The following is a 14,699-nucleotide window of genomic DNA, read 5'->3' as shown; positions in this document are numbered from 1 at the left end:
GGGGAGGCTTGTGACAATTTAAACACCATTCCCAAACTACAATAATCGTTATTTTCCCTTAACAGCTCATAAATCAGGAAATTGAGGTATTATGCAACAGTATAACTTGGAGTTAACAATTACGGTATACATTGTATCAGTTGCTTTATTCTAGGAAAATATTATGGCCTCTTTGACCATATTTATAGTACATCAACACAAAAGGGAGAAACTCAAATTCTGGTTATTTCTACGGCAGAATATTGAAGGAACAAAATCATAGACAAGGCTCAGTGTCTTGAATGTACATAGGACTTCTCCTGTAAATAAACTTGGTTATAGGCCTAAATCTCAAAGACTTCTGCTAATGGTAGTAACCATAGTCACTCACTAAGCATTGTTCAGGGACGAGCTGTACTGTTACAACTCTTGTGTTTTTAGGCAATCTATATTAACATCACTGGAAAATGAATGCAATACACATTCTTAAAAGTTAGTCATTAAACCACAGAATTAAATTAAGCTTGCTAGTCTGTTTTTCCTTCTGTTAAATAAACTCATAGAATATGAAGAGTGTTTAAATAAAGATCTCTTAACACAGGAGGCAGCTTTTTCCATCAACAGATGATGATTATTTTCCTTAATTAACCAGGTTCAGCTTAAACATTAAGATACATCTTACAGTTGAATAAGCTTTATTTGTCAGACTTCAATTCTGAAAGCACTAGTTTATACTTTTTCCTAAAAAGTATTAAACATTCTTAAGACTTTTATGAATTTTTCCAAAGGCAAATAACTAAAGATCCAGTGACTTAACTCTAAAAGCTTGAGAAAGGAAAGGTAAAGTGAAAGATTTTTGTGTATGAGAAATTTATGCCACAAGATAATTTGTTAGATTGCCAGAGATTTGACAAGGATTTGTTGATAGAAATAGGAAGAATAAATCAGATCTTCCAACTTCCCTGGCCGTGTTTTCATAGAGATGTAGTTATTTTTTTCACTGGAGGCAGAATTTTATCAATTAACTAAAAAATGCACTCATCTCTAGATTTTTGGGGATGTATCCTTAGCTTTTAAGAGGTTTATTTACAAGTCAAACTAAAACATAGTTGAGAGTGCTGGATTTTTTTCAAAATACTTTAGGGAGAACATAAGCAACTGTATTAACGGTTTCTTTTTCTTGTATAATTCTGCATTGAAACAGGAAACTAATGCTGTTGTCTCACTCCCTTTAATTTTCTGCTTTTTTGTTATTAATGGAATAGTTTTATTTATTTTGGTATTACTTGCTTGTGTAGATCTATTTTTATTTTTTGAAGACTCTACAAAATTCAGTCTGATTTTAAGTGTCTGGCATACAGCAGTGTTTCACAGTGGCATTGTGAAAATATGAAAGTAGGGATTTTTTTTTTTTTTTTTCTGTGAGATTTGTTAGTCACAGACAAATTGTTTTCCAACCCTGTATTAGAAGCTTCCTACTTCTAACAGATGTTCTATGTGTTTTGCATGGGTTTTAATTTAAAACAACCAGACCTTTTTTTACTTCTAGTTTAAGTTATCTTACAAAAAGTAACAGAGTACTCTGTTTTTAGAACTAGCTTAATATTTTAAATTTTTATTTGGTAAATTCATAGGAAAACTCAGGTTGGAAGAGACCTCAGGAAGTTGCAGAACCACAGAACAGTTGAGGTTGGAACTTCTGGAGGCCATCTTATGCAGCCCCCCCAGCTCAAGCAGTCTCTAGTCTCCAGCCTCCTGCTCAAAGCCATGTCAACTGTGAGGTTGCTCAGAGCTTTATTCTGTGGTCTTGAAAACCTCCAAGGATGTAGACTCTACAGCTTCTCTGGTCAAACTGTTCCACTGCTTGACTGTCATTAGGGTGAAAAAGATTTCCCTTCTCTCCAGACTGAAACTCTCTTGTTTCAGCTTGTCTGTTGTCTGTCATGCTCTCATCATGCGTTGCTCTGAGGAGCCTGGCTTTGTTGTCTTGATCACCTCCTTGCAGGTACTAGGGGGTTGCTATCGGGTCCTGAAGCAGTCTGTTCTCCAGGCTGAGCAAGCCCTCATCCCTCAGCCTTTCCTCATGAGGAAGGCTGACTACCTTGGTGCTTCTCTTCTCAATTCACTCCAGTTTACTGGTGTCTCTGTTCTCTTGGGAGCCACACTGGATTCTGTATTCTAGGTGTAGTCTAATAAGTGCTGAGTAGAGACAAAGAATCCCTTCCTTTATATGCTGGTCATGTTTCAGTTAATACTGCCAAGGATAGTGTTGGATGACATTTCTGCCAGGGCACACTGCTGGCTCATGTTCAGTCCTGCTATGCTTATTTCTCAATGTTTCTGGTATGGTCTGATTATGTATTCTCTACTCTGCCGCCAAGCCAAATTTTCCCCTACCAGCTCAAAAAAAAATATTTTTTTTTCCTTGCTGGATTACTTAGGTTTAATCCAGTAATGCATTCAAGAGACTAATCTTTTGGTATAGTCAGAAATTATAAAGCTCATGGTAGCTGTTTTGTTTCAGCAGGGAGAAAACAACCTTAACCAGCTTGTGGGCAGCACGAACTTACTCTGACAAGGAAAACTATATTGAGATCTATATTAAGAAACTCTTAACTCTTTTTGTAAATGTCAGCATCAACTTGCCTTATTCTGCTAATTTATTTTTTCAGTAACTAATACTCGATGACCTAAAAGCTTCATTCACTTGCGATGTGATGAGAGTGTTGTCATAAGGCCAGAGTTAAGTACGGAATCAACTATGGTATTGAAGACAGTTTTGGATAACTGAAAAATAAGACAATAACCAACTTAGTGTATTTAGAAGTAAGGGTGCATCTGTGAGTTTTGTCTTGAGGATTCAGTTCTTAATATGTGATCTAGGGAATTGATAATTTTTTGAATTGAAAACCTAATTTCTGAATTCCATTAAAGGCATTTACTGTACTTCATAAGGTACAGTTCTTAAGTACTTAAAAAAAAAAAATTATCCATGCACACACTTGTCAATAGGAATTAGTTCTGTTAATTTAGTCTTTATCATCTGCTTGAAGTATGTTGATGTTCTGGCTCTCATTTTAAGTGTACTTCATCTTCCAACTTTGTATCTCGGAACTGGACCTTCTTTTGTGTTCTGCTGATGACAGACCTGTAATTTTTTTTTTCCACATTGTTCCTACTTTCACACCATCCTATATTAAGGGTGCTGCTCTACAGGCAGGTTGGAATCAGCTGCTTTTTCCTATCCCTCAGATGTCAGGTTATGGAAAAGGAAAATTTTAACTCATAGTGGACTAATCTTTTTAATATCTTCTGAGTTACTACTTAATTTTACCCTGAGTCTTGTTTTCATGTTCCCCTTCCCTCTCTTTGTCCTTTTGAGTGTAGATTACATAGCATTCTGGACCGAGCTTATGTCCTGAAGAAACTACTTTCAAAAACTGGAGCATACAGAAAATGTAGCTGCTACCTGAGAACCACAAGGTTTTCCTTGCAGCTCAAAATAATAAACTTTTTTGCTTCTGTATGTGTTCTATTACCAATAAACAGTTTTGAAGTTACACCATATATGTTTTATAGCATCTCGTATCATGGCACTGAAGATTCTGGATGTTGTTACTGTAGTACTTGAGTTTATATTGTATTGGGAGCAATATTTTCCTTTTGTTGTCTCCTGATATTTCATACTTGTAGAATGTTATATCTTGCTAGAGTTGTCAATACCTATTTGTTTGTAGGATAAAAATGGACCACACCATCCATTTCATCCACAGATGGTTAATTCTATTCTAATACAGAGCTAACTAGTCTGCATTCCAGACAGTAGAAATATAACTAGACATCCAAGTATGATCCAATTCTAATAACTTCTAACAGGCAGTATTTTCCTACAGATAGGATGTCTGAAAGCCTTTCATAAGATGCCACAAATGGAAAAATCCTTGATTTTTTTTTTTTCTGAAAAATGGTTTCCTTCCTTCACTAGTTAGGGTGCACTGAAAGCTCTTGATAAGTGAATACAAAATGAGATCACATTTCCTTAAGTACTCTTACTATTATTTAATATATATTGGGTACATCCTAAGAAATGCAGTATCCTATAAATATCAGGTTTCTTCATTATATGTTTCATTTCCTACTTAGGCCAAGGTTAATCTACAGAAATTTGGCTAATGAAGATTTAATTTCTATGGATTTAAATCAAGGGACCAAATCTGAAAGTCTAAATCTAGGCTTATGTACTCATAGCTAGACTTGCGTATTCATGCTTCTGGGAAAGAAGAGGCTATGATATCAAAGAATTGCATGTCTCATGCATATTAAAATACAGGGGTGTATTTAGTGTTGTAGGATACTATTTATTTATTAAATCTGTAATGCAAAACCCAAAGTGCTTTTCCTGTTGGGATAAAATACCATTGCCAACTTAAGAAATCACTCTATAGTTTGAGGGTTTTTTTCCTGTGTAGATCAGCATTCTCCTTAAACATGCTAAAATTAAGGCTATCATTTTCTTACTAGTCCTTTACAAGTGTTATAAACTATGAACTTTGAAACTGTGAAAATGAAATCCCAAAATCCAGTTATTAAAAGGAGGCTGTTATTTTTTTCATGGTTAATAAAAAGGAAGTTTTAAAGCACTTGACATAAAAAAGAAAACACAATGTTTAATGAATGTGTCTAGGCCTCATTTAATGGTTGAAGTTGTTCAGGAACCCCTGGAGGTCATCTGGTCTAACCTACTGCTCAAGCAGGGTTACCTAGAGCAGCTTGCCTGGGTACATATACCTTGGTAAAAATCCCCTGAGCCTTCCCTTCTCTAGGCTGAGCAGTCCCAGCTGTCTCAGCCTCACAGAGGAGATGCTCTAGGCCCTTAATCATCTTTTCACCTTTTACTGGAGACTCTGCAGTATGTCTGTCTCTTGTGCTGGAGAGACTGGAACTGGACACAGTACTCCAGGTTGGCCTCACCAGTGCTGAAAAAAGGGGAAGGATCAACTTCCTTGACCTGCTGGTAATGATTTGTCTAATGCAGCCTGGATACCATTTGTCACCTTTGTGGGGGAATGTTGCTGGCTCATGTTCGAGCTGCTGTCCACCAGGGCCCTTGGGTCCTTTTCTGCCAAGCTGCTTTTCAGCTGGATGGCTTCCAGCATGTACTGGTGCCTGAGACTGTTCTTGTGCAGGTGCAGGACTTTGCACTTCTTGCTGAACTTCATGAGGCCCATTTCCTCAGCCTGTCCACTTCCCTCTGGATGACAACATGACCTCTTGGCATATTGGCCACTTCAGTTTGCCGATGACACAATACTAGGTGAGGATATACTATGCTCCATCACCCAGATCACTAATGAAGATGTTAAACAGGACTGGACCCAGTATTGACCCTGGAGTTCATGACTAGTTATTGGCCTCCAACTCGAGACTCATAGATGAGCAGTTTTACATAATTTATCGAAACTTCCACAGGAGGCCTTGCCAGGGTTTTCACATTAGTGACAGTTATGTTCCTGTCTAAATGTGCATTATCTCTTTAGAAGTTATTTCCACCCCATTAGTCTCTTAAACATTTACAATAGTAGACAACTATAGCAACTATAATTGGTTTGCAGAGATGATAAACACAGTATGATGTAGTCTGTGGAAGAAGATACATAGATATGGAGAGTGTGGATAGATATTCAAAGGGGAAGATCCCATTTGATCTGCAATAGGTCAGAGGCTTATCAAGGTGATGTCGTAGTTGGCACTTTGTTATAATGCAGAACAGGGTAAGTTACCCAAAAGAGACTATGGCCTTTAAAACCAATGGATATAACATTAAAATCTAGGTAGAAAACAGATCATTTAGTGGTAAAAGGATACTCTAGACAATTTAGTTAGTAAATTATTTTCATGAGAGGTTGCTTTCTGTGTTACATCAGTTGTTTTGCCAGGTCCAGATGGTGAGTATGGTAAGTACTGCTAATGATTTTTTAGTAGTATGTGCAGTTAGTCTATTTAATGTATACATTTTAGTTTCTCATATTTTTCATGTGACAGTTTTAGAAAATTAACTGAAAAAATAAAATTGATCAGTCTTTATCAATGAACAATGCTAAATACCCGGTTAAGTAGGAATTAAATGTTCCTCACACTTCATATATGCTGGAATCTTATACTTTGTCTTTAATGAAATCATAAATATATTTTGTTTTCATATTGAAATCAGTTTTGTCACTTATTTTATTCCTAGATCTGATGGGCAAGGTCCATCATTGTGTGTCATTAGGAAAGGCAAATATCTTTTTACTTAGATGCAAGTGAAGATCACTTGTTTAATCCTTTCTTCAGTACATGGCTTTATGAAATGAAGGAAGAAGAACTAAATGTTGGAAATTATATTTCAGTTCTGTCACCTTTGTGGGACTTTCAGTGTTCTTTAATTGTATAGTCTTTCTCAAGTTATGTGACTGAGGTCTTATTCTTCAAGCTGTACTTATTTTTCAGAAAGCTTAATAAAAACTTTGTCAAGGACATCTTGCTTCACTGCTTTTGTTTTTCTGCTTTTTTTTTTCCCTGTACTAGTAAATTCTTAAATAGCTGAAACTGCTCGAGAGTGACCATCTGTTCTGTTTCCAGTGGAACGATTCATCCTTGTATTTCCCCTTGAGCTGTCAGTCCATAGCAAACTCTGAATTCAAACTATGCACTTTTCTTATTTTATGAACCTTTTAAAAAGTCATCAATTAAATGTTTCACTGTTATTACACAAGCAAAACCTTTTTTTCCAGTTGTTAATTTCTGTTAACTGAGAGTTAATATTTTTTTCAGATTTGGAACAGAACTTCTTTAACATAAAATCCGTTGAGATGGTAGAAACATTCACATCCAATTCTAGGTGTTACTGTTTTCTTATTAGCGAAAGATGGTCTCAGTTTCTCAGCTGTCTGAATATGGATTAGCTACTTTTTTTAAACTACTTTTTCCTCCAAAGAAATCAGTTTTAGCTGTGAGATAATAATCCCTTTCCATGTTTTTACTGTTATATTTAATACACTGATCTTTGACATCTGTGTTTGAGATCTGGGATCAGAAAAGTTCCAAATGAAACTGTATGGCAAGTGTAAGGCATTAATGCTAGACATCCTTGTTATGATTAATCAAGTTCATTCTCTCATTAATGTTTTTAGTGTTTAAAATGGGAAGTTTCATTCAGGTTTGATTGTTATTTTATCTACTTCTGAGAGTTTGACTGTGTTTCTTTTCCTATGCACATCCAGAAACTAAGAAACAGTCTCTATCAGTATTTCAAGATTTCTTGCCAATACTTTCATTTCTAGCATTGTATTAAAAAAGATATTTCACTGACTGCCTTTTGCTCATGTACATATGTAATGTTTTATGTTTCAGTAGAGTTGCTCTATAATTTCAATTTTTATCAGCTACGGGTCTGTTCAGTAGTTCACTGGAATATTGTGGAAATTCATGTATTTAAAACTGGAATACATTGCAAGTAATTAAAGACTATTTCTTAAGTATATTATAAAGATTTCCTATTTGTAAAAATGTTTCTCTAGAAAGCTTTGTTATCACAAATTTCAGCTAATATGGTATAGAAGAAAATGTAGGCCTCTGTTCCAGGGCAAAGAATGAATGCTGTTCTCCTATGTGTATTAAAGTGCAATGGTTATCTCAAACATTTGTTTAAAATTCAGATGTAGTGAATCAGAGTTTACAAAGCCTGATATACAGTTGTCTGTAACAAGATGTTACAATGCATAACTGCTTGTTATTTGCTTTCTTGGTTAAATTTCTCACTGTGCAGAATTTGAGCAAACGAACTCTTTTGGAAACCAAAATAGATCTTAGTGTTCAAATTTTGTGCTTTACCTTCTCATGAAGATAAATTCATCCTTGTAGAAGGAGCAGAGTGTTGTCAAGGCCTTATAGATGCCCCAGGTTCAATAACAACTGCAGGGCAATGGCCTTGGGACCGGTATATGCTGCAGTTCTGGACTACGAGAAGTTTTGTTCAGAAACCTGTTTTTCTAAGCAAAGTCTGACAGTTCAGTAAATGAATAAAAGGTACTTCTCAAACACAGAAGAATTGACAAAATCAGTTCAAAGCACAAAGAAAGATTCTAGTAAATTTTTATTTAAAATAGTGAATACACAAGTTCTCTCCTTTTTTTTTTTTTCTTTTTTTAGATTCATCAGATGGAAGTCTAAAAGCTTCTACACATCACGGGACAATAGATGTTTATGTCAGTCAATTAAGAAAAGTAGATCTGAAATCCCAGAAAGGTTAGCAAACTAAAATCTTTTTTGTGGCAACTAATGTAAAAGGGGGTAAAGGGTTTTTTTGTTTATCTGTCCGGAAAAACATATGTGATTGTTGGTTATCTACATTATTTTTTACCTCATTATGAAAATATATATAAATATAGATGTATATTAATATACAGTAAACTCTCTTAAGGGGCAGTGATACTTAAAACGGATTACAGAATTTTTGTATTTTTCAATACTATCTTATTTTCCTGCCAGTGTACCCATCAGAATTCTGTAGAGTTGACTTGTATTACAGCCTTACTTTGCCTTGAGCACAGTTTACTCCATGATGCTGATACATGTATGTTCGGAGTGGCAGCTGACACATATTTACATTTCTTTTTCCTGCCTTTCTGGGTGAAATGTTCCATCGTTGAAATTCGGAGGCAGAAACCCAAAGATTCCTCCTCCTTTTTCCTGATGACTTGGTAGAATTTCATTTACTTAAAAGCTCACTCCTAGAGTTGGGTTCCTAGTTTTGCTATTCAGAAGATATGATACTGTAAATGACAAACCCTTGAATATGTCTTGTTATACCTAGTTTTGTAAAAAAACCCAAACAAACAAAAAAAAAACAAACAACAACACACCAACAAACCCTCACTACAGTATTTTTTTTATTTGACTCTAACATTGTTAGGCACTTCAGGTGGTTTAAATGAAGATGGTATTTGGTACCCTTCTGTCATCTGTGAAACAATGCCTGTTAAAATCTAGCAGTTGCTTAGAATTGGAATAATGAAAGAAATGCATAGAAATCATTTGTGTGCCATTCTTTCTGTACAATCTATTCAGGTTCCATTGGTGCAAAGAAATTTATATTATTTCTTGGTTACGTTTTGAGTCACTTAGTAATAAGTTAACATTTCTCTGAATTAGTAGCAGAGAGGAATGTAGTTCATAAAAGCTCATTAATGTTATTTTCAAAACATTGCCTGACATTTCTTCTGGCAGCACAGTTTAGTAAAGGCAAAGTTGAAGTTCTGTTTTCATTTACCCTGTAAATTCAGAGTAACTGCTGACAACTGCAGTGTAGAAAATGTCCTGTTCGTGATAAATTAGCTGCATGTGTGTTGGGTTTTATGAGTCACATCACTGAGCAACTCTCCAAGGAGGACCCAAAGATTAAGACCTTTTCCCTTTCTTACTCTAAAGCTTTGGTGTACCCAGCAAAATTTAGGCCTAAATTATGCTGACAGTTATTTGTTCATCAGGACCATCACAGGCAAATGATTCTGAACTTAAACTGCATAACTGGGGTTGCTTTCTAACTGCTGTTTAGTTCTTATCAGTTTTCTTACTGTCTTCTGCTTCAGCTTTTAACATATATTTAAAGAAACTTTTTAATGTTTTTCTAAAGTGAATGTTAGAATTGTGCAAAAACTAAGGAGCATGTATACAGAAAGTGTATTCTGAATTTTGTTAGGTTTTTGTTTTAATGTGGAGGGTGCAGCTTCCAAATATTGTGACTGAGTAATTCCAAATATGACTAATGTGGGCAGGTTGGGGGCCCAGCATCTGCCATCAGCCTGATGCATAGAAGCACATATTTAGGGGAAGCAGAAATAGGAATTTCTGGTTTTAATCTCAAGGGTAGTATTATTCAGGCCACCAAAGCTGCAATTTTTCTAGTAGTTTACATTTTAGTTATGTAGTCTAAACTGGTTAGTCACTGTTGTGGAGGCTCTCAAAATAAACAGTAATTAAAATAAACTTCTTTTGATACAATTAATTGGCACTCTAACAGTCATTCACAAATGACAGATCCAAATGTCCATGAGAGGGAACAAAAACTATTACTGCACAAAACTCTAGGATTTAATGACAATCCAAAAATTCTTGATCACTCACCTAAAATGTGAGGGTTCTCAACCTCAAGGACTTTCCCTGGGTGGCATCACAACCCAAGTGGGGAGAGTCCTCAACTGCAGCGTGCTGCTCCAGGGGGGCTAGCTCAAAATGGCTCCCCCAGGGGACCCAATTTATCTGATCTGTGGTCAATATCAGCCCTTATTGGCTGAAGGCCCCAGTTGCTATGAAACTCTGAGAACAAGGGCACACACAAAAAAAAGCACCATTATATTTCAGCAACCAGGAAGTCCCATCTTCATCGGGGTCACTTTTGAGACTGCATCTGTTCAAGATGTGAACAGCTGGCCCTCTGCAGTGAAGCAGACAGTTGCTAGCGTTAACAGTATGTAAGTGGCATCTCATCGTTCCAGAGGAGCAGTTCTTTCATAATGTGCCACACAGTGGTTGGATTAATCATCAAATCTAATCCCTTGTCCTTTCTCGGGAGTGTAAATATGCAACTAGAAGATGAAACTAAGGTCATAACACCTGTGAGATCAATTAGATTTGCTTCCCTTGATCATTCCTGTAATAAGATCCTCTACTAAGAGCTGTTGCTAGCAGTATATGTCATTGTTAGTGTCTGTGTCCCCCAAGAAAATATGGTGACACCATTTTCTACATGTGACAGTATTCTGGTTATGAGAAATGAAGATGTCTTCATTTATCCTTTCAGAGACAAAAAAGAGGTTACTGTGTCTGAAGGCTCTTAAAAAAAAACCAACCAAAACCCACAACAACAAACAAACGATTATTTGATTCAAGTTTGCTAAATAATTGCCTGTTTCGTGCTTTGATCTCAATGCTACACTAACTTTTTACATTTATACCAGGTTCAATTACAGTCAAGGTACCTGCCTCTCTCAAAGCCTATTTACAGTTGTCTGGAAGAAAAGTGGATGTGAGCTCAGAGATCCAGTTAAAAGAAACACACAGTGCCTCCAAAGATGACCATGTAACTATAAGTGGTAAGGCTTACTAATCTTGGCTTCCAATAAATGTCTGTCTGGCCTTAGTCAAAAGCATCTATGTTTCCTTATGAGTTTATTGCTTTTGGCTGCTTCTTGTTTCATGTGTTTCAGGTTCAGATGTTTGCTTGTGCCGTTGTACTCCCCATGTTACTAGATGACATTTTCCTTTTTGGTTAATGCCTTGTGAATGCAGATAACTGCCTCTCTAACAAAAGTCTTAGAGTCAAATTCATCCTCAGCATTATTTCAGTGAACTTGTGAGAGGTAATCCAGGGCTGAGTTTGACCCATTGCTTTGTTGGTTTAGGAGTCACGTATAATTGTTGGGGAATGTCTACTAAAAACGTAATGAAAAGTTTTCACTGTCTCTGTTGAGTGGGAGGGGGAAGTAAAAGGGGTATATCACATATTTGTAAATGTAGAGTATAAATGTTAAACAGTGCAGGTTAGGCTGAGAAATGATGGGTGGGAGATAGCTGGGAGAAGAGCAGTAGCTGGAGCACGGTCAAATAGAGAGTACATGGAAAGGTGCCTGCAATTACTGAAAGAATTTTTCTAGTGCAATTACAATTGAACTCAGGAATCCCAAGTCTTGCTGTTTCCTGCTTTAGAAGACAGTTGTACAATTCAATGTCAGTGTGTGTATTTCTCTCCTCCTTTCCGGATGTGTCTATTTAAAAGCTAAGACCGTTGCTGTTACCAATTACTCGGTTTGCTCAAGAGGAAACATTAATGTAATGTGTCTGAAGGCTCCAGATTTGGTTTTCAACGTGTTATGTCAGTATGACCTGATATGATAGCAGATTGGGTGAGGCTTTGAGTTTTTCTTTGGTTTTAAACCTAAGAAGATAACTTCTTTTCCTCCCCCATGTAAGATGATAATCTCAAAGTCAGGAAATGTTAGAAATAGATATGTATGGCATTTTAATATGTAGCCTGCCTATGTAAAACATTAGTCTTAAAATGTATAGGCATATCTCTTCCTGCCTTGAACAGTAGCTATCATTTAAATTTACTGGTGGCTATTAAATAAAATTTATTTTAAAAACCTGGTTAGAATTTCTCCAGCTAGAAACCTGTAGAGGGACCCCAGGCTCTAGTAAGGCTCTATGGAACGGTTGCCTTAGCAGTAAAACAACACTTCTCCCAGTGAAGAGGAGCACTGGCCAGTCAATCATGGTGTCACTCTGGCAGCATTAAAGATTAGAGTGGTGTTTCAGATATACACAGCTGAATGGCTTCTCTGGTTTCATGACCCAGTCAGTTTATGTAGGACAGTCATCGCTGAAGCAGATGCAATTTTTCAACCCACCATTCTGTATGGAAATGATCTTGGCAGTTGAGGCCAAAAGCAGCTCTGATTAGTTAACCCTCAAATAAATATACATATCCCAAAGGCATGAAAATCAACAACAATTATGCAGAGGCAGCAGTATTAGGCCACTGATTATCAGCTCTTTAAAGAGGTTACAGCATTGCACAAAAAAAATATATTGAATATAGATCTAAATTGATTGTAATACAAGTGAATGAAAATAGACCCTGGAGTGGATTTGCTGCAGGGTACAATTCAGTTAAACTAGTGCTGGGCTGAAGTAATGTATCTTCATCTGTCTTTATACCTGGCATTTAGATTTAAGTGTTTTCTCACATGATGTAACCAGTTACAGCAGCTCTGTCCTCCCTTTTCTTCACTGGTCAGTAAGAAGCAGCAAACCTGAAGGGAGATGAAGTAGTTGATTTTAACATATGCTTTGCTCCTTTTTTTTACCATTTTGAAAACAGTACCTCCCTGTTCTTTGCCAAGCCAGTAACATTGCTTTGGCATGGCAAGGAAGATGCTTCCTGATTCTCCTTCTTGTTACCTTATCCTTATACTTGTCCCCACTGTGGGTGCAGTGTATTCTTTCTGCAGGCCAAGCACTTGTACCCTCATTCTCAAAGTTGATATTTGAGAATTTTCTTGTACAAGTAGTTTCTGAAATAATTAAAAATCATTTCATACTGTTTCTATATCATGAAAACACTATCCACTGTTGAACTTTTAGGTACAGTCTGTAACTGTCCTGCTGCTGCAACGGAAGAAATAGAAAATAGAGAAGAGGGGGCTTTGCCAAGTGGAAAAAAAACTGTATCACCAGAGTGTGATAGTTTAGATATTTATTATTTTTTTGAGCTCAAAGGTTAGTTTAAAAATAGATTATTTTTTCAGAAACTGGCTAGTTCTCATGTGGATAACACAGGAACCAGCTGCTTTTAGGAAGCTGTACTTGCCCCTGGGAATATGTTAGAGAGGAGGCTCTCCAGTGAGAAGACAAAGTATGGATCTGTGATGGGTAAACATGCACCTATTCTATCACTACCACTAGGGAGGCCTTCCCTCCTGCCGTTACAGTGGTTATGATGAACACCATCACCTTGCTTCATGGCTCCCGTTTGCACGCTGAGTGGAGAAGTCAGTACACTACAATCCCACAAGCAGTCACATCCAGGGTTTTGCAGGATAGCCAAGGAATAGGGCAGGATTTAGTCAAAGCAAGAAGCCTGGACTGAGTGCTCTAGAGGCAGATTAATGCAAGTGTGGAAAGGTGTTTTGCTCTTTTAGAAAAGAAAGGGACTTTCCTGCAGAATTGGGACACTTGCTGAGAAAGGAAAGGAGTCTAGGGAACAGTGCCAAGGAGTTTACTCTCCAGTGTAATTTGCAAGGATAAGGCACCTGTTTCCATTGACATCCTGTAGGTACTCTTAGAAGTAGTATGTATGGTATAATGAAATCTGTTATAAAACCGGATTTTTTTCATGGTAAGCACTGGTCTAGCTTCCATCTGTGAAAGTTTGTTTGACTGTCTAGTTTGAGAATGCTTGAGTAATTCCAGTAATTTCTGACGGTAATCATGTCAAAGCATTCTTTTCCTTTCCCTAGCAAAGAGGAAAGCCCTTGCTGCTCAATGTCTGCACCTTCCCCATGTCTCCAGGTCTGCCTGTATTCTTCAATCAGCTGATTTAAGAAGCCTGTAGAGATAACTAACTATATCTGGTACTATATATGTAAAAGGAAGGGTGGTAGGCTAGGAAGTGTCAAATATTTAAGCAGAAAATTAACTTAGACTGTCATGTGAAAGGGATTACAAACATGTTAAAGTACAAGGTTAAAATACAGATAATCTTGATTTATATGCTTTATAGGCCATTTTTCTAAGTCATTTTAAGTTCAAAGTATAAAGGTAGGAATAATTACCTTTGTAGTCCCAAGAGAAGTATTTCAATAAAAACATCAGTAAACAGAAAACAATAATGTTACACAGTTTGAAAAAAAAAACAAAAACAAAAAAAAACCACACACCACCAACAGTGTATTGACATGACTGTTCCGTAAGACTCAAAATAATCCCTTGGCTTTACATAGCATTAGTAATACTTTGCTGGAATATGTCCAGCTTTGAGTACTGTACTTTAAAAAAAGGATGTGGACAACTGTAGAGACTCCAAAGGAGAACACGTGATCAGAGGCTTAAAAACATGATCAGTGAGGGAAGACTAAAAAAGTGTGTTTTTTCTAAAGAAAAGAAGACTGAGGGAAAATAAG

General features: G+C 36.6%; 1 protein-coding gene across 1 annotated transcript in view; it reads left to right on the top strand.

The window, feature by feature from the left end:
* Positions 1–14,699, top strand: part of FAM185A (family with sequence similarity 185 member A) — a 44,818-nt gene that overhangs the window by 22,315 nt on the left and 7,804 nt on the right. The window contains exons 7-8 of the mRNA XM_026868011.1: positions 8,170–8,265; positions 10,977–11,111. Of these exons, the coding sequence (XP_026723812.1) occupies positions 8,170–8,265; positions 10,977–11,111 (231 nt within the window). The remainder of the gene's footprint in view (positions 1–8,169; positions 8,266–10,976; positions 11,112–14,699) is intronic.

The sequence above is a fragment of the Athene cunicularia genome (genome assembly GCF_003259725.1).
Source record: "Athene cunicularia isolate RWA chromosome 1 unlocalized genomic scaffold, athCun1 chr1_part2, whole genome shotgun sequence".
Taxonomy (NCBI): domain Eukaryota; kingdom Metazoa; phylum Chordata; class Aves; order Strigiformes; family Strigidae; genus Athene; species Athene cunicularia.
The sequence above is the reverse complement of the archived record's forward strand: the minus strand, read 5'-3'. Positions and strand labels throughout refer to the sequence as shown.